We start from the raw sequence: 23,306 nt of genomic DNA on the forward strand, positions 1-23,306 counted from the left end.
GTAAGGTAGGGTAAGGTAGGGTAAGGTAAGGTAGGGTAAGGTAAGGTAGGGTAGGGTAAGGTAGGATAAGGTAAGGTAATGTAGGGTAAGATAGGGTGAGCAGTGTCCACCCCCAACGCTGAAACGAAACCTAAGCCACTGCTTATAAGTGTTACCCAATGTTGAGTAATGCGGAACACTACCAAATGTTCACGCCACCGTCTCTCTTCACACTACTCGTCCCGCTCCTCTGATTTGTCCCTCCCGTGTCTCCGTAGGCCTGCGTGCCCTGGTGAGCATCCTGCAGAGCTGGTACACGCTCTTCACACCGACGGAGGCAACCAGCATCGTGGCGGCCACCGTCATGTCGCACAACACCATCCTGCGGCTGAGCCTGGACTACCCTCAGCGCGAGGAGCTGGCCAGCTGCGCCCGGACGCTGGCCCTGCAGTGCGCCATGAAGGACCCACAGAACTGCGCCCTGTCGGCCCTCACGCTCTGCGAGAAGGACCACATCGCCTTCGAGACGGCCTACCAGATCGTCATTGACGCCGCCGCCACGGGCATGACCTACTCGCAGCTGTTCACCATCGCACGCTACATGGAGCACCGCGGCTACCCGTTGCGAGCCTTCAAGCTGGCCTCGTTGGCCATGGCGCACCTGAACCTGGCCTACAACCAGGACACGCACCCGGCCATCAACGACGTGCTGTGGGCCTGCGCCCTCAGCCACTCGCTGGGCAAGAACGAGCTGGCCGCCATCATCCCCCTGGTGGTGAAGAGCGTGCACTGCGCCACGGTGCTGTCGGACATCCTGCGCCGGTGCACCATGACGGCGCCTGGCCTGGCCGGGATACCCGGCCGGCGCAACTCGGGGAAGCTGATGAGCACGGACAAGGCGCCACTGCGACAGCTGCTGGACGCCACCATCAGCGCCTACATCAACACCACGCACTCGCGCCTCACGCACATCAGCCCACGCCACTACGGCGAGTTCATCGAGTTCCTGAGCAAGGCGCGCGAGACCTTCCTGCTCGCACAGGACGGCCACATCCAGTTCGCCCAGTTCATAGACAACCTCAAACAGATCTACAAAGGCAAGAAGAAACTTATGATGCTGGTTCGGGAACGCTTTGGCTGACCCTCGCCCGCCAAACAGCGCCCTCTTTTGGTCACCTTGTTCCTCTTCTCTTTAAGGCATTATTTCTTTCCATAATCCTGCTTTTTTCGGTCCTCTTTTGTGAATTTCTATGTTTTCTTTCATACGTCCTTGTTTGTTTGTTTTTTTAACTGTGAACACTCACTGTTCACTAAGTTATTCTACCAGGTCGAACCTGTGGAGGAGAATGAGCTTCATCACCATTTTATGTAGGCTGCTCACCTTTGTTTATTACAGATATCGTGATTACAGATGTAGAAGTGGCATATAAAGAGAAACCAAATGTTAGGCGGTGTGTTTTGAGCCTGGGAAAAATTTTCCGTCATGGCGATTGGTGGTCTTTGTTTTTTTTTCTTATGTTTTGAAGGAACTTGAACACTCAAAACAGCGGTCATTCCTAGAACACTCACAGTGTTACTGTCATACCTCGATCGTATTTATGGAACAGCTTTAATGGTCTGGGAGAGGCCTTGGTGTGAGGGTAGAGACCGGCGAAACAGGGAGAGAAACACGTCAACATAGCCCAGCTCCACAGATACCTCCGACACACCTGCCCCTGGACTCGCCTACGCCTGGACTCTGAGGAACCCCCCTAAAGGCCACCTCCTCCTCCCCAATCTCCACATTAATTTGCTCCAGAAGCAGAAAGGTCTTTTTTCAGCAGGAGATTGGGAGAGAATCCCGAGGGCCAGAGAGCGTCAGAGTGGCCAGAGAAGGGCTGTCCTGCACCACCTGAATAAGACATGCTTTGAGTTTTCCTTTTTAAGATAACTAAGAGAAATGTCGGCCATATTTCCTTTTTAGGGTGAGCAGAAGTTTGAGAGAAAAATTCACCCATTCAGGTTCAGCATTATGATTCCTGGTTTTCTCTGTACGTTGGGGGGAAGGGGGAGGGTCCACAAGAAAGAGAAAGAAGGTGTGAAAATTTTGTCTTAGTTGTAGGAGCATTATTGTCCAAGCACTTCGTTAAATCCTGTCCCCTGTCCCCTGCGTGATACGTCTGGATTAGCAGTTATGTCCTGTATAAATATAAATTTGGTCACATGTAGAAGAACTACAGTTTGGCGTCAAAAATGAACAAAAACTCCCTCTAATTTAGGAAACGCTAGGGGAAACATGTTTGAAGACCACTAATTCTTCCACATTCCAGACCCACCACCCCCATGAAATCATCACCCTTAAGATGCACTCTACAGCCAGGAACCCAGAACGAAAGGACGACGAGAAAAGAGACTCTCAACTCAGTTCTCAGGGAATCACTTAAAGAAACAAAACAAACAAAAAAAAACGTAGCATAAGCATTTAAGATATTGTAAATATGAAAGTGTCAATTCAAAAAATTGTAAAGTTATAATTATTTATGATGACTGTATGTTTTTTTTATGTGTTTTCTTTTCGGATACTTGAATTTGTCACGGGCTGGGAGTGTGACAGCAGTTAAGAGGAAAGACTTTAAAACATTTCTCAGGTGCTCCTGTGAACATTTTGTTTTTCTTATTTACTGTTTTGTTTGTATCCTTTTTGTATGTTTATTATTTTTTTTATTTTATTTTTTGCAAACGAAGCATGGTGTATAAAGACTGAAAGAAGTGGAGATGACAAACATTTATGAATAGAATTGAACTCACTATGCAGAACCACTTCATGACTTAGACTGTCTCTCCCCATCCCCGAATCGCCCTCCCGCCCAGGGGTAGGGGCCTCTGGTTCGGTTCTGAAGCGGGCAGGGAACGCTCCCTGAACAGTTTGGACTTTTGCCTTTTGACTGATCTGCGTCCATCTCGTTTACTTTGAAGCCTTATAATCTTCTCTCAAAACGCAGGTATGTGTTTCAGGAAGTTGTGTTGCCAATGTAAGTGGAGTACAGTACTGATGGACAGAGTGTCAGAAAGAGAGAGGGGGGGGGGGGTGAGGGACACAAAGTGATCCAAATAAAAGATTCTACCGTCCAAAACCAGTGGCGAGGGTGTTTGAAGCTGCCAGGTGTGCGTGCCATCCCGTAAATGGCGCCGTTTCTGCGCATGCTCAGTGATGGGCTCGCTGTTCTCCACATTAGGTAGAGAACTGGAGAAAAGATCCGTCTGTTGGGAGCTACACCGCGGCCTCATTAACACTTAGATAGACGCCTCTGCCATGTCTACATATCAAGAGGCTTGTTTTGTTGATAGTTTAGTGTTGGTCACTAGAATGTTGGTCAACATGTTTTATTTAAATGTTCCCGGTTTCGTTTCTTAACTTACTCTGAAGGATCAGTCACAAAATTCGCGCCAAACGGTGCCGTCCATGGCGGCCCGGGAGCGCGCGGCGCGGTCACGCCTGTCCTGAAACAGGACCGGTGTCACTCCGCGTCGCTAAAATAACTCAAAGAAACCGTTTTTGCTTTCTTCTTCTTCTTTGAGCAGACGTCTGCAGGACGATCATAGCGCTGCCTGCTATATAAACTCAAAATAACCAAGCAAGCGTTTTGTGTAGCGCAACTATCTGGTCCGACGGCATCAATCTTCCGTGGCTCGGAGCTTCTCTCCCGTCCTTCGTGTGTGTGTTGGCTGTACCAGTGTTCTGACCTGTCCCTAGAGTTTAGAAGGAAAAAATAATAATCGCTGGTAGAGATCGTTCACTAGTTCATCTACTGTTTGATTTTTTTTTTATTATTATTATTTTGTTTGTTTCGTTTAAGTTAAGGGAAAGTGTTTGTCGCCTCTCTGTGCTACTGAATTATGAAAAGGTATCCAGTATTTGTTGCCACAAAAGTATAGTTCAACCTTTTTGTTTTTGTTTGTGCAACCTCTTGAGCTAATGTCTATAAACAAAAATTTATTACTATTTATGTAATGCTACTACCGTTTTATATGATTTGTGATTTCAGTGCTTTTCTATGAATAAAGTGTGAAACACGTCATTGTCTATGCATGCTGAGGAGAGCCAGGCGTATCAGTGTAATCCCACCGTCCATTCCAGGATTAGCAGCTGGCACGCGGAGCACGGATAACCCTGCAGGACCGGAGAACCAGGACCCCCACACCCACACCCAGCTGTCCCAGGATCAGATAGCCTGGCGTGGCTCCGTCACCACCGTGACGACCTCGTGTCGGAATGATTGGTGGTGTTTGAGATGCCACCCCCACCGGTCCGTCAGACTACCCGGTCCGGCCTTCGCCCCTCTCCACACACCTGGCGCATTTCAGTGTGGCGCCCCCTAGAGGATCGCAGAGTGGTAGCCGGGCCCTGCGTGACAGCGGTGCTGTCCTGAAATATGTAACTTCGCAGGGAAAAGAGAGATGGCAGTAATTGCTTTTCCCACCTTGTTGGGAGTTTTCGTTTATCCGGGTGCGTTAGGCCGAGACTCCCCCGACAAGGACCCACAAGACTGTCGGTGGTACTGGGGGGCCAAAACACATTGCAACGTGAGAAACGTCGGCCTTAATTAAAACCTCAAAACATTCGGCGGGACAAAGAGCGTCTGGCGTGCCCCGGGGTGACACTCTGCCCTGCCTGGGGCCGTATCGCTCACGGCTTACGGCACTGAGCGGCCCGAGAAACTGTCCACGTCCGCGCCACCGCAGACACACGTGCCGTTCTTAGGGGAGCCGATTGGCAGTGCCTTGTTTTGTCGCTGCGATTTTCCCAGCATGCTTTTGTAATTGGGTTGCAGCAGTAGTGGGCGGGGCTGAGAGGACTTGGGACGATGCTATAAGAGGTGATTGGCTAAGGAAGAAAGTCTGGGGATTATAAACAACCAGAAGTTTCTATCGCCCATATATATAAAACTGAGGATTACCTGCGGTAGCAGTGTGTCCAGCAGCATAGCAAACAAAAGCCCATAAAAGCAGCAGCAGTTATGGATTACTGTTTGATCACGAGAAAACAAGCATCGGTCATCGACTTTAAGGGCTTGTCACTCTCCTTTCAAAACAGTTTTGCTGGACCGTCCACGGGGGGAGAAATGTGGTTCGGCGTGAAGTGCCACTTCTGTCCCTCGTCCCCAATATTTCTGATCGGTGGGCCGGGCCGGGCCCTCCTACACCCTGGCGTCTGATAAAGCGCCGATAGCACCAGCGCCTGACAAATGATGTAAAGCTCGCTGTCTCCAGGAGATTGGATTTTCAAGCCTGGTGATTCGCTGAGAGATTGCGGCTCAAACACCCCCCCCCCCCCCCACCACCTCATCCCCCTTCGTGGTTCCTTAAAGGAGACCTTGGGGAATTTAGCTTTTTTGAGTGTGGATTCATTGTTGCAATTAAAAATAATGTCTGGAGCCCCCTGAGGCAACTCCATGTGTGTGTGTGTGTGTGTGTGTGTGCCTCGATTGGAAACATGACGTATGCCCAGCCCCCCACATCACAGAGGTGCTCTATGGATTCAAACCAACAGAGAGTGACAGGAGCTTAAAATGCTACAGCACTAATCAGCAGATTGATTGCCGCCTTCTTCCCCCGCACACAGAGGCCTGTGGCCCCCGAACGCAGCACAATCAAGACCAGACCAGCATTGTGACAACAGCATGCAGCCTGCACAAATAAGAGGGACCTGCACCTGCAACCATTTCGTGTGTGAGTGTGTGTGTGTGTGTGTGAACGCCTATGCCTTTCCTCCCCAGTTGGTACAGTAAGCTGTTTGGTAGCAGTCCTGAGACCAAGAAGGGAGGATTTCTCTTTCGTTTTGCTGACCATTAGAAACCAGGAAAACAAAACTCAACTGAAATTTGAAAATAAAATGCATGAAATAAACATTTTTTAAACCTACATGCATATCTACGTACACAATGGAGCCGTGTTGGGATCACAGATTCCGGAATAATTCAAGAAAAATCCGGGTTGTGCGGCTCTAGCTTGTCCTCGGACACACCCACCGTCTCCGAGACAAAAACCGTTGAGCACCCATGATCAAAATCTTCGCTGTAATTCTTCCTTGAACCATGGCAAATGCCCAAAGGAAACTGAATCAGTTTTGACAGATTACTCGATTATGCACTACAGACCTTTAAAACACTGGCATGGTGTTAGTCCAGGAGGTCCAGACAGGCTATTAAAATGATCATCTTTATTTGGCTAAATATAAAAACATCCATATATATGTAGACAGTAGTGCTTAAAGGGAGGCTCTGACCCATAATGCTAACGATGGCAATCACTAAATGAGCTCACGTTCATCCCCCAGTCAGCCACGTTAGCATTTTGGATCAGCGTCCACTTAAGAGGGTCCCTCGGTTTCATGATTGCAGTGCGGACTGGGCCAGAAGTAGGACGGCTACTGCCAGTTTAACTCTGCAGTGGGGCTTAACGGGTTCCACATTCTCACCATCCATCACTGGTTTGTCTATAATCGCCGGAAAAGGAGCTAAGGGTGCAGGATGAAGCCGTCTGAAGCCTGGAGTGGTCGTCGGGGCTTGGCCGGGCGCCTAGCTACGGTTGGCGAGCTGCCGGGAGTGGGCGTGGACGGCGTCCACGAAGGCGCCCACGTTCTCGGGGTCCATGTCGGGGTACAGGCCATGACCGAGGTTGGCGATGTAGCCCTTGGTGCCAAAGCCTTCCACCATGTGCTTCACTATCTCAGAAATGCGCTCCTGAACACACACACCAACAAAACACGTTAATGTGTGTGTGTGTATATATATATATATATATATATATATATATATATATATATACACACACACAATAAGAAACAATGTCTATTAATATGGAAGACATATAGCTGGATACCACTAGCCTAAAATGGGGGTCATGGCCTGACCCCTGATGGAGCAGCTTTAATTAGTGAAAATGGACGCCTGTCTGAGTGCATGTTCTTACTTTAGTAGCGTAGAGAGCACAGGGGTCCATATTCCCCTGTAGACTCACTCTCCCTCCAGTTCTCTCCCTGTGGAGCAAGTCCAGACAGTCACTCAAACGGGGGGAGGGACATTTAGGGTGTCTGCAAACACTTTTCCAACAGAAATTGTCAGGAAGTACCATAGTGCATCTCAAACGGGGGTGACTCACCGTGCCGAGCGAGGGTCAATGGTCCAGTCCAAACCTACGACCTCGTAGTAGGACTGGGAGAGGTCTTCCAGAGCGTAGTGACCATCCTTGGCAAATACAATCTGATCAAGGCAGAAAAACAGGAAATTAAGGCACTGCCCTGCAACAATTACACCATGCTGACACCTACTGGTGCATTTTATCAAGTGCAATAAAAAAATATTTTTAGCACTCTGCAGAAATACTGCAGTGAATTTGCATCACGTTTAAATTAGGTACTGTAGATGCAGTAATAAATTTTTTTTTCAATACATTGTGAAACTGATCATCTTATATAAACACAAGAGCTACGAATGATGTTTGGGGTGATTATTTTGGTGTACAGGAGAAAGCTGTATTTGCTGGTACACACCATAGGCACATTGTCCAGGCCAGACTCTTTGAGTTTGTCCTTAACCCGTCTCGCAATGTCCCGCAGGTAGGGCAGGGCAAACTCTTTAAACTCCACCGGGCCCAGGCAGCCGGCATGGGACTCGAACACCTGCAGGGCCTGCCACACACACACACACACACACACACACACACAGACAAAGAAAGAGTACATAGGTGTGTTTCCAGAGTCATATTAGAGTGCCAAGCCTGGTTCAGATGGCACTACTTTTCACCAGGTTGTATCTGATGGAATCTTTAGTAGGGCATCATTCAGGTGCCTTTTTTTTACCCACTACAAATAACTCTTACAAATAATCCAATCATGTTTTAATCCCGCATGAATAGCCCCCTCAGGAAATATTGCAATTCTCTTGTTTTATTTTTCTACCTATGTTGACAAAACTAATCATATCCAAACAGCACTTTACACAGTAAAGGAACACGTCAGGTAGCTGTGGTATTGGGCCAATAATCAGAAGGTCGCCGGTTCAAGCACCAGCTGTTCCAAGTTGCCCCTCCTGGGACCCTGAACAAAGCCCTTAACACTCAATTGCACAACCTGCACTCGCTCGCAACTCTACGTTGCTTTGGATAAAAGTGTCATTTGAATTAAAAATGAATAACAGCTACTAAACATTAGCAGATTGTGTAACTAGCTTTCATTAACACACGGGTGCGTCTTTATTGACCGAGATGTTCCTTTACCGGTTCAATGAAGTAGACACACAGAAGGATTGTGAGGGTCTCTCTCCTGACCCCTTACCTGAGCCCCTGCCTTCACCTGGCCCAGCAGGTATTCGACGATGACGTCCGTGAGGAGGCGGAGGAGTCTGTGGCTGGCCTCGGGGTGCCGGTACAACCACGCCTTCGCCTTGGACTGGGTTATGGAGCCACCTCCCTCGATCATGTAGGACATCAGAGTCCACTGAAGAACACCCACAGTACCATTATGATCGAGGACCATATCTGATCAAACTAACGCTGCTAAATATACAGAGATTAGCACTCAGTATTCTATTAGACTTGACTTATCTAAATAACTAAACACTAGTGCATATGTAGAATGTTGCCTAGATAAATCGGACCTCTATAGACCACACGGAGATGATGTCTTTTATGAGTGGAGCTTAACCAGTGGTAGAGAGTGACTGTTCGCATAGTGGTATCAGGTGTTGGAATATAGGAACATGGATCATCTGCTTGTCTTCTCTAGATCTTCTTAATGGTTTGTCAGCAGACGAAGGTTGTCGTATACGAGTGGTGATCAACCAGTCTGCCATGACTGACCAGTTGAGCTACCAGATCTCCTATGTTCATGGTGTCGGTCGTATGAGGTTGGAGGCTGCAGTCACAGAATAATAAGCTAATTCTTTTCAATGTGGCTACTCACTACGGGGTCACTGGGTCATGGATCAAACTTAATGGCTATAACTTCTAAAGCATCGATACTACAGGAAAACCCAAGATGTACATCTTCACACAAGCAATACACATAAAGGTGCATTTCAATAAATGAGAATATCAAGAAGTTTCTTTCAGTTCTTCCTTGTTGCTGTATGGCTAACAAAGGGTTAATACAGTAATACAGTAATTAAACAATTTAATAGCCTGCAACCACAAACGTGAATTTTGTCTCAAAGGACGTCTCTGACGACAGCGCTCGATATAAACTGACATCCAACAGTACACCATTTTGTTTTTGTCTGGTTTGGTCCTGGTCGGCTCACCGGTGCCCCGGCGAAGCCGATGAGAGGAACCTTCCCCTCCAGCTTGTGCCGCGTCAGCGTGATGGCCCTGAAGACGTAGCCCAGCTCAGCGTCCACGTCCACTTTAGTTCTGAGCCTCAGCAGATCCTCTGGCTCCTTCAGTGGCTCCGGGAACGTGGGGCCCTTTCCCGGGGCCATCTGGACGTCCATGCCCAAGGCCTGGGGACGGAGACATGCACACGCAAATACAGACACACCGCTGCTTTTTTTCCATATGAAACAGGGAAGGTTTATGCGTTCGGGCCTTACGTCTTACCTGCGGCACTACCAGGATGTCCGAAAAGATGATCGCAGCATCGAAGGGAAAACGTCTCAGTGGCTACGAAAAAAAGAAACGCTCGTTTTACCGTCTGCCAACTCTGGATGGCACAGTGGAAGGTCTGTGCGTTTGATGCCACCTACCTGTAACGTAAGCTCACAGCAGGCTTCAGGGGAGCGGCAGGTCGCAAAGAAGTCTTTCCCTGCTCTGGATTCCCTGAATTCTATGGGATGTTAGTCATGTAAATGGTGACACCACACACTGCAGTACTAATATATGAAAGGATACAACAGCTGTGGTGTTCTGGAAAGGCGGTTTGGCAGGGTGGTGCTAATAGCTTTGATATGGCTTGATTAAGCACACATACCTGGCAGGTAACGACCGGCTTGTCGCATGCACCAAACCGGAACGTGCTGAACTTCCTCACCGCGCGCTGCTCGTAAGAACGTGTCGTTCGTAAGCTCAGGAAAGTCCTTTGGGCTACAGAAGAAAGCGACGTTATTGAGAATGTGCATAATGTCACATGCTGGTCAACAAATCAATTGATTTGTTCAGTGCAGTCCAACAGTTTAACAACAGTGATGTCTTATCGTCCCCAGTTCAAATGCACCACCCTTTCCTTCTTAGAAACGTTGTCTTAGAAAAAAAGACACATGCACAGTGGAGATAAGCCCTTCTGACAACAAAGAAATAACGGTCCACTCCTTGAAGTGCCTCATGGCATGATAACACAAACATATTCATGGGAAGAGCTCATCTAAAAATGAGTGATTATGCCGAAGCAATGCAAAGATCGACGTTTTGGGTTTCAACACAATTTAATATAGAGAACGTTCTTATTAATTAAGACCAGGGAATTGTAAGGTAAAGATCTTTAACTAAAAACCGTAGCTTTTATGATCACGTATAGCAAACATAGGTTAGTTAGTATTGTACTACATTAACTAGTTACCACTACATTGAATCCTAGGGGATAGATGCAATTTTGCTCGCTCGTACTAACCGTCCTAGGCATATATGAAAGTATAAAAATTAAGTTATCCAAACGTTTATACAAAAACGTTTAAGAAACGTTAGTTTTCATTCTTAATACGCTACGTAAAAGTCAAGGTAAACTTCTAAAAGGGTTGTGTGTGATTAGGCTTACACGAACCTGCTCCTAAACTACAATAAATGTTTGAATTATAATAAAATAAAATAAAAATTGCATAATAAAAGTTGACAAACGTCTTGCGATGAATTAGTCTCGATGTATGAAACATGTCACTTTACCCCCAGTAGACACGTGTATACGGACTTATTATATTCCTGAGAAAATCAAGATCAAATGCAGATTAAACAATCAACTAAGTGTGAAAAAAGAAAAAATACTTACAGAATAAGATTGTCCTTATCCATGATGTCAAGCTAGCAGACGGGTCCGAAGGATAAGATGCTTTGTTTGGCAGTGTTTGGACGACTATGTGCAGAATTTGACTGAATTACATAAACTGCCCACCGGCGAAAACGTCACGACTACAAAGGGAAGGACGCGGCCATCTTGAAATAGTCACATGACCGCAAATAGGTCGTTGAAAGGCAGCTTTATGATTCCGCTCAATATCTGTCAAAATAAAAGTCGCGACAAAACCGAAACCAGATAATAAAAAAGCTAACATTAAGAAAAATACCATTTAATTCTATATTATACATATAAAATTATATTTATATAGATTTTTACATTTATCTTAAAATTGTACATTATTGCAAAATCCATCCATGAACAAACACTAAAAGGTATAAACTGAAACGTTTTTGTGGCATAGTATTGCTATTGTCATAGTCAATAAGGAGACATTATACCAGGCTCATAGATGTATGTATTTCTCATTTCTCTGGTGTGTCTTAACTATTACATTATTAATAAAGTACCAACACAATCTGCATATTAGTTTGACTAAAGGCCATAGAACCAAAATTAGACATCTACTGATATTCAATGTTTGTGACTTATTACCTAGTTTAAGACGTTCCCGCCTCTCTAAATACCTGTTTTGTCATTCATAATGGCACCATCCTTATCCAGTTATAAACTATTATAAATTTCTTCCTACTGTTTGTTTTCTGTTTTTCTATTATAAAAAGCACTTAAAAAACGTTGTCTGGACCTTTATTTTGACAGAATTTGATTCACTATTATATAATAATAATATTTACTTGTATAGCACTTTTCGTGTCTGCACACTGTTCTTGAGCTAATCTGAAGGCCACATGGAGTTTGGATGTCTGTAGTGATTGACTCTGCAGAAAGTTGGTGACCTCTTCACACTATGTGCTTCAGCATCCACTGACCTGCTCCATCAGTTTACGTGTCCTACCACTTCATGGCTCAGTTGCTGTCATTCCCAAACACTTTCACTTTCTTATAATACAGCTGACAGCTCACTGTGGAATATTTAGGAGTGAGGAAATTTCACGACTGGATTTGTTGCACAGGTGACATCCTATCACAGTTCCACGCTGGAATTCTCTGAGCTCCTGAGAGCGACCCATTCCTCCACACATGTATGTAAAAACATGCCTAGGTGCTTAATTTCATACACTTGTGGCCATGGAAGTGAATGGAACACCTGATTCCAATAATTTGGATGGGTGGCCGAATTATTTTTAACAATACAGTGTACATACATGCATCTCAAAGTGCTATTGGGACCCAAGTATTGCTAGTATCATGCTGCTGTACATTGTCGCTACCATTTGTAATACATTTCAGTAACTACTTAATGAAAGTTATGTCTGTTTTATTTAGATTTTGAAATAGTTTGGCTGTTTGATTAATCAGTACACCAGTTATGTACAACTGTTCACAAAATGTAAATCAAAACAAAAATCATGCTATTTCAAAAAATCCAAATGTATATGTAATATTTGTGTTAATGTTATTAAGAATCTTTGTTCTTAAATGTAAAGAAGAGAAATGTAGACGTTTCTAGTCCTATGCAGCACAGAACATTAGTTTGACTACTAAATTTTCATTCAACTTCACTTTCATGGTTTTCTTTTTTAACAGTGTCAGCATGGGTGTCTTTGAGCAAGGTGCAATGTGCTTTACTTTTAAACTGAAAACCTACATGTGAAAATAATCATCAGCAGTATTAAGGAAGTGGTCTCGTGTTCATGCTAGGCTAATTATGCCTTGTTACAAATAATGTAAAACATCAATTTGTTGCGTAGTATGCATATTAAATATTATTCTCACTATCAAAATGTATCAGACCTGCTGACCTACACATGGTTTCATTAGATTGGCCTCTTCTCTGGAATAATTACTGTAATCTATAAATGTGGTCACTAAAACTCAAAACTGAAAATACATTAATACATTAAAGCAAATTAGCACAGGCGTCATTTTACAGGCAAGCAAACACAACTTCAATTTGAAGAAACATTTTGATCTTGCTTAAAATAAGCAAGGCGATGTTGGCAAATATTCATATTTACAAGTATACATGGCTTCTCATGCGCGTCATTGCGCCATAACTATAAATTATGAAAGTTCAGCAAGGTGGAAAACTCTGCCCCCTCACGGTTGCTGTTGGTACTGCCCCTCAGTGGCGGTATAGAAATCATCTAATACACTTTGGATGTAGTCGAAAGTGGGCCGGTCTTCCGGTTTGTTTTTCCAGCAGGTTGTCATGATGTCATAGAGTTCAGGTGGACAGTTTTCAGGACAGGGCATCCGGTAGCCACGCTGAATAGAATTCATGACCTCAACATTACTCATCCCTGCCAAGAAAATTAGCAAGAAAGACAAAAAGTAAAACTTCTCATCCCATCAGTTTAGAAAATTGCACAATTGTCCTCAGTAACAGCGGTGAAACAACACTATGTATTTTTATCAAGTACAGTGACTGAGCTACAGTAGTGACACAGTGAAAACATTTAATGTAACCATTAGCAGACCGTTACGTTAAGGCGTGACAGTAATGAATCAAACTAAAGGTGTGACACATTGCTAAAATGTTTTTTAGTCATTCATTTTTTTCCTGTTTTTTACCAGCAGATGGAGATGTAGCATTTAACGTGAAATTTGTCAACGTTGCTTCTCTAGTCATGACAAACATGTTTCCGACTAAAGTTGCATTTATTTTTGTGAGAGATTAAAGTCCAGACGATTGTACCTGGATATGGGATTTTCCCATATGTTATAATTTCGTACAGTAGGATCCCAAATGACCACATATCTGATTTGATGGTGAAGGAACCATAATTGATGGCTTCTGGTGCTGTCCATTTGATGGGGAACTTGGCTCCTGTAACACAGAAATATTGGATACTGTAACACAGCTACTGAACGTCTTTAGTGTTCAGTACCTCTTCACTATCAAGCGGGTTACTTGTTCTCTTGAACTGTGAAAATGGGTTCGGTCATGCTGAGGTCACACGCTTATATCCGGGCCCTGCGGCCCACCCTCAGGTCCATGACCTCACTGTTTTGTGAGCACACAGAGACTCTGCTCTCCAAGAACACTGCCTGTCTTTGAAGACGTGTCCTTCACGGTGCAGGACACCAGGAGACGACGTCTCTCTCACCTTCCCTGGCTGTGTACTGGTCATCCTCGATCACTCTCGCCAAGCCGAAATCTGCAATTTTACACAGCAGGCTCTCGGAGACCAGAACGTTGGCTGTTCTGAGGTCTCGGTGGATGTAATTCTTCTTCTCGATGTAGGCCATGCCTTCTGCTATCTGCACATACCCAGCATACCACATGAAGCATCACACTAACATAAATGACTCACCCTCTCTTGGTCAAAGGGCAAAACGACCGTCAGCTGAGGGCTGAAATCGGAGACGTGGTCAAATGAGCTTATATTCTTTCTGAGATATCTGAACCTGTTTGACTTTAGCTGAGCAAATGCAGTCAAAAACACACAGGGACAAAAACAGGGTCTCACTTCTCTGTCAATGTCCTCTTTCATACTTTGAAAAAAAGGATGTAGAACTTGTACAGAAAGTGCAATAAATACAGTTCTCTGATTCTGTCATTCTTAAGATTTCAAAGTCATTTTGAAATCCTTAATGCTCCCTTTTTTGTAAACTGTGACAAATGATAAACCCTGATTAACCCCTGGGTCTGTAAAGAAATAGTCCTCTGTTGTTAGCATACCTCTTAAACCCTGTGGAATTTAACCTAGTAATATTCAAGGCTATGCAACTAATTTATTTATTGTTTTAATATATTGCATGCAATATTTGGAGGGGGTGGAGTCAGTGCCTACAACATCATCCGAGTTACAGTTCCTCTTTCTCCTCAAGCAATGGAAAAAGTGACATCAGCACTGGTTTCCAAATAGTGCATTTTTAGAAAAACGAAGAAAACCCCCCCGCCACCCAGATACTTGCTGTTACAACACAAGAGAAAAGGAGAAGGACAGGCACTCGTGAGGACGCCTCAGCTCGGGGCCTTTTACCTGAGCCGAGAAATCGATCAGCTTGGGAAGATGCAGTTTGGAGCCGACGTCACCTTTCAAGAAGTCCAACAAGCTGCCTAGAAAGAAGGAGAGCATATTCACTCGGAGGGTGGAGAATGTGGGAGGAACACAGGTGGAGTAACAGTCAGGGGGTGTAACAGCTACGTCTTTTGGTTGAAGCTATATTTGCCAAAAGTATTCGGTCACCCATCCAAATGATCGGAATCAGGTGTTCCAATCACTTCCACCTAGGCATGCAGACTGTTTTTACAAACATTTGTGAAAGGATGAGTCGCTCTCAGGAGCTCAGTGAATTCCAGCGTGGAACTGTGATAGGATGTCACCTGTGCAACAAATAATGAAGTGGTAGGCGAAGTGGTAGCCCACGTAAACTGATGGAGTGGGGTCAGTGGATGCTGAAGCACATAGTGTGAAGAGTTCTGCAATTTTCTGCAGAGTCAATCACTACAGACATCCAAACTTCATGTGGCCTTCAGATCAGCTCAAGAACAGTGCACAGAGAGCTTCATGGAATGGGTTTCCATGGTCGAGTAGCTGCATCCAAGCCATACATCACCAAGTGCAATGCAAAGCGTCAGATGCAGTGGTGTAAAGCACGCCGCCACTGGACTCTAGAGCAGTGTAGGCGCATTCTCTGGAGTGAAAAATCACGCCTCTCCATCTGGCAATCTGATGTACGAGTCTGAGTTTGGCGGTTGCCATGTGGTACTTGTCTGACTGCATTGTGCCAAGTGTAAAGTTTGGTGGAGGGGGGTTATGGTGTGGGGTTGTTTTCAGGAGCTGGGCTTGGCCCCTTAGTTCCAGTGAAAGGAACTCTAGATCAGGGGGTACTCAACTAAATTTGTCCGCAGTCCAATTTTGGCAGATACCTGTGTAAGTTGTTGACCGGGGGGGGTTTGGTGGCGAACGTAAGTTGTTGAGCGGGGGTGGCGAACGTAACACTCGTGATGGAGTGTTTTTTCAATACTGAAATACATGCTCCGGTTTTGTTTTGGTCCGTATCCAGTTAATCAGGAATGAGATTGGGTCCGGACAGGACTGCGTTCGGGTCCGGATCCGGACCGCGGTCCGCCAGTTGAGTACCCCTGCTCTAGATGCTTCAGCATACCAAGACATTTTGTGGGAACTGTTTAGAGCTGACCCCTTCCTCTTCTAACATGACTGTGCACCAGTGCACAAAGCAAGGTCCTTAAAGACATGGATGGCAGAGTCTGGTGTGGATGAACTTGACTGGCCTGCACAGAGTCCTGACCTCAACCCGATAGAACACCTTTGGGATGAATTAGAGCGGAGACTGAGGGCCAGGCCTTCTCATCCAACATCAGTATGTGACCTCACAAATGCACTTCTGGAAGAATGGTCAAAAATCCCCATAAACAAACTCCTAAACCTCGTGGACAGCCTTCCCAGAAGATCTGAAGCTATTCTAGCTGCAAAGGGTGGACCAACATCATATTGAACCCTATGGATTAGGAATGGAACGTCACTTAAACTCATATGTGAGTCAAGGAAGGTGAGCGAATACTTTTGGCAATACTTTTGGTATGTTTATAAAATGCCAATTTGTATCTATCAAATATGGCTGCCACTGAATGTTTACACTGCGATATCAGGAAGGTTCACTTTGATAATATCTAGTTAATTTGGTTGTTACATGTAACGCTAGCTTAGTCCTGTTTACTTATGGCAATTTAGAGATTCCAAGTTGTATGTAGACAACAGCACCCTAATGAAATGTTCAGAATATTCCTTCTCCGTGTCTCCACGCTCACCATACCGTTGGCCATGAACTCCGTGATGATGTAGATGGGTTCGGACTTGGTGACCACGGCGTAGAGGCGCACCAGGCGATCATGTTGCAGTGTCTTCATGAGGTTGGCCTCCTCCAGAAAAGCCTCCACAGACATGGTTCCTGGCTTCAAGGTCTTCACGGCCACCTTTGTGCTGTTGTTGTAGAACGCTGCAAAACAAAAAGGACTTCACGAGTCACCAGGTCCCGGCACTAAGCCGCAGACGGCAGCAGAAGAAATGCTGACCTCAACTGGAGAATTCCTGTGTACCGAAACCTCGTGACACAGAATAGCCCGAATCAGCAAAGACGGAGGAACTTTGCGATTATACTCATTTCTTTCCTCTTTCGGTCTGTAGAAATTATTTTGGGCCGTTTTTGTGGGCCTCTGCTTACAGTAAGCTGTCCACCCCCCCAACACACGTACAGAAATATCTTCTTCACAATACCGTCATGATACCCATAACCCTGGAGACCACACAGAAACTGAAAGAGGCTTCGACACTAAAGTAATTGAGTAGAGTGTCTCTCAGGATGTCCCAGCTGACGTGACTTTTCCCTAAAGGGTCACGTGGGTCGTGCAAGAGCGTGGAAAAGTGCCCAGCGGCGGCACGGCGGGATGCGGGTCACGTGAGCTCCGCGGGTCGGCGGGAACCCGCTGCGATCCCGGCCACAGAATAGCCAGCAGGTGCGGTGTGCCGACGGGAGGAAACAGCTTGAAGTCGCAGGCCCAACCCCCCCCAGCCAGCCCGCATCTGTTTGTACGTGTGCAAAGTTTGACCACTTCCTGCAATCCACCATGCCCTCCGAGCAGGAAGGAACCGCTTGAAAAACAATGGCGTCCAATGCAAATGCGTCCACAGCTTCCTTCTTCCACGTACCAGATAAGAGCACCCGGGTGTGCACGTGTTTGGCCCGCTCGAACCCACTGCAGTTCACACTAAAGCTTCTTACCATCTACCGCTGCTAATCCCAGCTAGACCTCAAACAGTAAGTCGTGTGTGTGTGTGTGTGTGTGTGTGTGTGTGTGTGTGTGTGTGTGTGTGTGTGTGTGTGTGTGTGTGCGTGTGCGTGTGCGTGTGTGTGAAACCTTTCCGAAAATCACAAGTTATGAAGCAGACAATACTGTCAAATCTAGGTACTAAATTGAAATTGAAAGAAAACACTCAACTTGCTAGGATATGTTGGACAGTTTTAAAAACAAGCCCTTGTTAAGTGGTTCAGAGTGAGTGTAGATTATTGATTGTTTCATGTAGTGTATATGAAACCATGGTTAAATAAGTTAACAAACAGGACATGATCACACCTTAATAAAGAACTCTGATATAAAGCCATTTTCCATGAGGAGTTCACGTAGCCTGAATATTTGCGGTACGCCATCATGTTTGTAGATCTTGAACTCACCCATCCACACCTCTCCAAACTGCCCCGCTCCCAACTTCTTCACCATCTTGATGGACTCTTTGGAGATCTCCCAAGCATCTTTGTCCCAGGGCTTCTGGGCCTTTGGCTTTTCACAGGGTCTCTCCAGTTTACGGCACAGGCCATCAGATTGCTCTGTGTGAGGAGCACACACGTGATCCATTATGTAGAATGATAAACAATTGTAGAATGATCTTCAATTTTGACTCTGAATACTCTGAATGTGACAAAAAGTTCTGTTTATGGAAATTTTGGAGATGAAACCTACTGTGGTAGTGGTTTATCATTTTGCTGATATCAGGGAACGTGATTTTGGGGGAAATGTAGTAGCCACCATTGTCCAAACTGCGGATCTTGTAATGCTTGACAACATCTGAACCTTGAGGTCCCACGTCTCGAATAGACAGGGAGTAGCTTCCTGTAAAAGATTTCAACACAACTCTTATTAGAGATGATGCAGATTGATGCGAAAACCCCCCCACAAAACATCTGTTAGGAAATGATGGAGATAAAATAGGAACCTTTGGATGTTTCGCTCTCTCGTATTAGGTACGAGCCGGGTTTGTTAGCAGGCGCCAACAACTGCCTTTCTGCGTCTTTCCTTGTGATCTCCTTGAAGAACCACCTGAAAAAACAACAAAAGGAGTTTGTTCCTCTCGCCTCATCGGTGTGAAAACCCTGCTACGGAGATGGCTCCCACGTCCCACGTGAGAACGCACACGGCACGTCCAGACTCACGCTTCGGTCTCCATCGTGTCCGCCTGTGCTACGTAGTTGGAGGGAATGAACCCTTCCTTCCTGGTGCTCAGCGACTTGGCCTTCCACCATTCCCCGTGCCTGCCAAAGTACACGAACATGAGACGACGCTTGATGGGCAGAGGCGTAGAGAACACTGTTGGACGTGCAGGCCGGCCTGCTGTGTTACTCACTCTTCAAGAACACGCAACTTCTCCCCCTTTTTAAACTCCAGATCGTCGGGGTGCATGGCCTCGTACGCGTACAAAGCGATGACTATCTTGTCTTGCTCCTCTTGCTCTGTGGGAGAAAGGTAAACCGTGTTTTTCCTGCAGGTGCACACTCTTTGAAGAAGAGGTACAGACACACGACTATAATTTTAACAAACCTTCCATTTTTAGGAAGATCTGACCAGGCAGGAGTCCTGAAGGAGAATTATTCTGCAAATGAATATTTGACATGGCAATCAGAGTTCTATAAATACATTTCTGCGCATGGGTAACAGAGAAATAATTTCTGAATTCTATGTAATACTATTCAAAATGATAAATATGACAAAATATGGCAATATCTGTTCACACCCCTCCTTGACCAAAACAAAGCAATTCAAATGGCCCTCCAGAAGTGTTAGTCACATGACACTTTTGTATGTTTCCAACCTGACTCTACTACTTACTATAGTGTGGGGTTTAGGGGAGGTTGGATCTCTCACATAAACTGTTTTGTCAGTACGTACTGGCTCACGCTTCTTTACATCAAGTACACCACCATTCGGGACTTCCCCGAGCTTGGACTTTTTACAACCCATGATTTCTGTAAGGGACAGAGACAAGACATGGCATTTCTGTAAGGGACAGAGACAAAACATGGCATTTCTGTAAGGAACAGAGACAAGACGTGGCATTTCTCTAAGGGACAGAGACAAGACGTGGCATTTCTGTAAAGGATAGAGTCAAGACGTGGCATTTGTGGCAGTAGTTCAGCTATGGGTCAGAGAAAGTGGTGAAAGCTTCCTACAAACATTATGCTGTTGTTCAAGCACCATAATGGTTCATTAAAACAAAACTTCCACCAACAAACACAGACAGCACTGAGCAACAGGAGATTTTAAGGTGCCGGTTCGTGTACATTTTTCAAGACGTGCTTCTTTCATAAGTAATAATAGTTAATAAGAGCCAAGTCCATGATACTGATGATACCTTATCATGTTCAGAAAACGAATATGTGGAAATATACCAGGAAGCTCTAAATGTAATTTGAGGCGTATTGTGTTCAGTGGCAGGAACTCTGCGCGCCATGCATGGAAACACAGAAAGGTTTGCCCACCGTGCCCACTTCTGTTCAGCAGGAACCGCTCAATCAGTAACCGATATCAACATTCCAGAGAAGGTGACCTCACATTATTAATCTTCAGTAGCACATTAAAAACACCTGCCGGTCAGGACCTCAAGGGTAAGTGAAGGAAGCTGGCAGTTAAAAAATCTGAACTTCAACCCACACCACCGACGGTGAGGTTTCCCCCCTTTTAGTGTAGAGATAAAACGGTCACTAATTTTTGAAGAATGGCCAAGGAGGTTTAGCTAAATAAGGATGAAGAAATTATTAACCGATGTTTAGTGTCGTTCAGATTAGAGAAGGCCAAAGAAACTGAGAAATCAAAAGAAAACTTTGACAGTTCAGCTGTGTAAGTGACTCATGATAAAAAATCACCTGCGTGCCCCCATTTCAAGCCAAAAGTCTGTGCCCATCTGAGCGTGTAACAGCATCCGCAATCTCACGTGAGGGTCCTGCAGGACGCACGTCTGCGCTTGCCAACAGATTTTCGGATCGTGCTGCGCCATTAAAGTATAGACTACTGAGGTTAAAGTGACCTAGATTTTCTAGTGGTCTCTTAGCAATAGAAGAATATATTTGACAGCATTTATATTTCGCTACCTTGGCTGGACCTTTTGTTCGAAAGGTCTCCCCATAGCGTTTGTTTGTTAAAAGAAAACCTCATTAAAGTGTTCGTCTTGTGGTTGGCACCCGCACGTTCCTCGCATCCAGAGACAACTACTGTTGTGTTACCATCTGGTTGAGAGAGAGAAAGAAGCGTCCAGAAGTTTTTTTTGTAAAGATTAGATTCAGCAGGGAGTCGGTGAACGCGCGTCCCGCTCGCTGTTGGACACAGGGGCCCAAAAAACTGTCTGTATTTTTAGATGTGTGCAGGAAGCCAGTCGCAGGGCTATGCGGCCAGATTAGCGTGTGAGGCACAGGGCGGGCAGCGACGACTCACACTTCCTCCTTTGGCCATCCGCAGAGCTGCTTTCAAACATGAAAGACACGAGAGGAGAGTGCAGAGAGCAGAATAGAGAGAGGTGGCCTGGCCACAGCAACAACGCAGCCATTACGTGACACCCCAAACCACCAGGGCGGCTGCTGCTGGCGTTTTTAGGCCTGCTGCACTTTAAAATTCACCACGGCGTCCGAGCTGCTTAGAGAAACGCAGCAAAACACACATCTCTGTTCGTATGGATTTATGGCGGTGGGGTTTTACTATTCACTAACGTTTAAGGTGATACATTTAGAAGAAACTCCTGAGAGTTTCCTGAGTTTGGTTGTCCAGATAATACTATTAAACACTCACTAATAAAAACAAGAACCCAACACCCTGTGGTGCTCTCATAGCAAGTTTAGTATCTTTGCAACTGCTACTGAAAGTGTATCAATTTATTAAATTTATGATTTCATATGCTTTTCAGTAGGCCACCATACACTTTGTGCCTTACTTTTAAAGCTCTAGTAAGGGAAACAGTGCAACAAACAGAGCAACTGTAGTGCAAGCTTGCCCCTAATAACAGCTATTTGGACATAAACATTTCCGAATGCCATCTTCACCACGTGAATTACAGGAAGTCTTCACTTGAAGTCCAATCCCTATCATCCCATGTCCTGCGCGCGCACGTCACGCACGCGACACAGAGCGCGTGCACCGTGGTGCCGCGAGCGAGAGCTTCATCTGACCAAAACGGTTGAACTAAGAACGGACTAAGACCGTACTAAGAATGAGCTAATACCGAACCAAGATCGATCTAAGAGCGAACTAAGACCGAAATAAGATTGAACTAATTCTGAACTAAGACCGGTCACTGGTGCGAGGTGTTAAAAATAGATGCTCTGTTTTAGACATCTGCCTCATCGAACTTGGTCAAAACCGTCAGATAATTTAATATATCGATGGTATTAAAACAATAAAAAGGTTTTTTTTAATAAATCAACTTTTAAACACTGCTCTGTCTTCACGTCCTCATGTTCAGTTGTATACATAATCACTTCCTCCAGGGTTTTAGAAAGAAAATCACAATGTTCTGGATAGCTTTGTGTGGAACATGACTGCGTTTTAATCACAACCCAGTAACAATGTCATTTTACTTTACATTTTACTATTGCCCCCAAATAACGGGTCTGTTGTGTAACGTTTGAACACCTGGTAGGTTCCGCTGATACGTCCTTCAGGAGGTGAACATCTGATCTCTTCAGCACCCACTGGACCTTAAGGGTACCAGGAACATCTTTGTATGAGTACAACAAATTAAAAGCTAAATTCTGCAGTGCACCACTCCTAGTTTATCTCTATATAGCCAAGAGAAACCATGAAATCATACAAATCTGGCAACGTAAAATTAATTTTATCCACTTTTAATACTTTAAGCATCAGTGCGCTCCATCAATGGTACGTTAATGTCACTAATATCTTTTGACATCCCACCCAGCAGACGTACTAGCAGATTTTTTTCCAGTTATAATTTGTTAACGGTTTCACCGGTGTACAAATCGGAATACGTGTCTCACATGCGCACATGATGTTGACAAAGTCTATAAAATGTACACAAGCCTGCATAATACATGAAAAGTTATTTATGACATAAAGAACTTACCTGTCAAGTGTCAAGTGTGTTTATTCTGACGCATTAAAGCAGCCCGTGGCGCGCGCTCATTGAACTGGTCCTTGCAGCTGCAAAGAGGAACTTGGCATATTTTTCTCTTTCACTCTGACTTCCTGGTGTGAACACTCGCTGTTTATCGCTTTTATTTGCATGATTTGGTTTTTTTTTTCAGTTTCTGCGCCATTTGTTGCCGTGAAGTTTACCAATCATTTTACGCCAGATCTAATTATCCGCAATAATAATGATTAGCTTAAGTATGTGTAGACCTATTGTCAAAACCACTTAAATCTTTACTGCTGCTTTGGAAGGAATAACGTCTTCGTCAGCCCCTGCAGGTGGTTTGGAATAAAATTCACGTCTTAAATACATATTGTGGTATTACTGGAATGATCACACTGCGTGCCAAC

The 23,306-nt window shown here is 45.0% G+C and overlaps 3 protein-coding genes across 7 annotated transcripts in view; 1 reads left to right on the forward strand and 2 right to left on the reverse strand.

Annotated features, from left to right (window-relative positions):
- zswim5 (zinc finger, SWIM-type containing 5) overlaps positions 1-4,028 on the forward strand; it is a 40,342-nt gene extending 36,314 nt beyond the window's left edge. For both annotated transcript variants that reach the window (XM_076981440.1, XM_076981441.1), the window contains exon 14: positions 258-4,028. In XM_076981440.1, coding sequence (XP_076837555.1) covers positions 258-1,120 — 863 coding nt within the window. In that variant the 3' untranslated portion in view covers positions 1,121-4,028. The remainder of the gene's footprint in view (positions 1-257) is intronic.
- A 2,135-nt stretch (positions 4,029-6,163) lies between these two features.
- On the reverse strand, positions 6,164-11,120 carry urod (uroporphyrinogen decarboxylase). The gene is made up of 10 exons (XM_076981039.1): positions 10,931-11,120; positions 9,923-10,035; positions 9,699-9,778; positions 9,553-9,615; positions 9,258-9,455; positions 8,294-8,455; positions 7,511-7,648; positions 7,120-7,220; positions 6,931-6,997; positions 6,164-6,701 (listed from the first exon to the last, which is right to left on the reverse strand). Exons 1-10 carry the CDS (start codon positions 10,951-10,953, stop codon positions 6,537-6,539), a joined length of 1,110 nt encoding a protein of 369 aa, XP_076837154.1. The 5' UTR covers positions 10,954-11,120; the 3' UTR covers positions 6,164-6,536.
- A 1,198-nt stretch (positions 11,121-12,318) lies between these two features.
- lyn (LYN proto-oncogene, Src family tyrosine kinase) lies at positions 12,319-23,222 on the reverse strand. Of its 4 annotated transcripts, none has more exons than XM_076981037.1 (14): positions 22,891-23,222; positions 22,440-22,504; positions 19,710-19,786; positions 19,362-19,413; positions 19,168-19,273; positions 18,977-19,075; positions 18,760-18,863; positions 18,507-18,656; positions 18,221-18,373; positions 16,805-16,987; positions 15,007-15,083; positions 14,128-14,281; positions 13,716-13,847; positions 12,319-13,320 (listed from the first exon to the last, which is right to left on the reverse strand). In XM_076981037.1, exons 3-14 carry the CDS (start codon positions 19,779-19,781, stop codon positions 13,118-13,120), a joined length of 1,485 nt encoding a protein of 494 aa, XP_076837152.1. In that variant the 5' UTR covers positions 19,782-19,786; positions 22,440-22,504; positions 22,891-23,222; the 3' UTR covers positions 12,319-13,117. The 4 variants fall into 4 exon arrangements, with proteins under 4 accessions (XP_076837152.1, XP_076837151.1, XP_076837153.1 ...); XM_076981036.1 differs by having other exon boundaries at positions 19,650-19,786; XM_076981038.1 differs by lacking the exon at positions 22,440-22,504.
- Positions 23,223-23,306: the final 84 nt, after the last annotated feature.

Source organism: Brachyhypopomus gauderio, chromosome 19, assembly GCF_052324685.1.
Source record: "Brachyhypopomus gauderio isolate BG-103 chromosome 19, BGAUD_0.2, whole genome shotgun sequence".
Classification (NCBI taxonomy): domain Eukaryota; kingdom Metazoa; phylum Chordata; class Actinopteri; order Gymnotiformes; family Hypopomidae; genus Brachyhypopomus; species Brachyhypopomus gauderio.

Bases quoted from the DNA above. Each gene is read 5' to 3' on its own strand.
- lyn (XM_076981035.1), bottom strand. From the start codon at position 19,781: ATGGGTTGTAAAAAGTCCAAGCTCGGGGAAGTCCCGAATGGTGGTGTA. The intron at 18,864-18,976 runs GTGAGTCTGGAC...TTGTTTTTTCAG, and splicing joins GACACGATGGAGACCGAAGC to GTGGTTCTTCAAGGAGATCA. The intron at 16,988-18,220 runs GTGAGTTCAAGA...TTTGTTTTGCAG, and splicing joins GTTTGGAGAGGTGTGGATGG to CGTTCTACAACAACAGCACA.
- urod (XM_076981039.1), bottom strand. From the start codon at position 10,953: ATGGATAAGGACAATCTTATTCT. The intron at 7,221-7,510 runs GTGTGTACCAGC...TGCCTTGATCAG, and splicing joins GCCTGGACAATGTGCCTATG to ATTGTATTTGCCAAGGATGG. The intron at 6,702-6,930 runs GTAAGAACATGC...GTGTGTGTTCAG, and splicing joins GTGCTCTCTACGCTACTAAA to GAGCGCATTTCTGAGATAGT.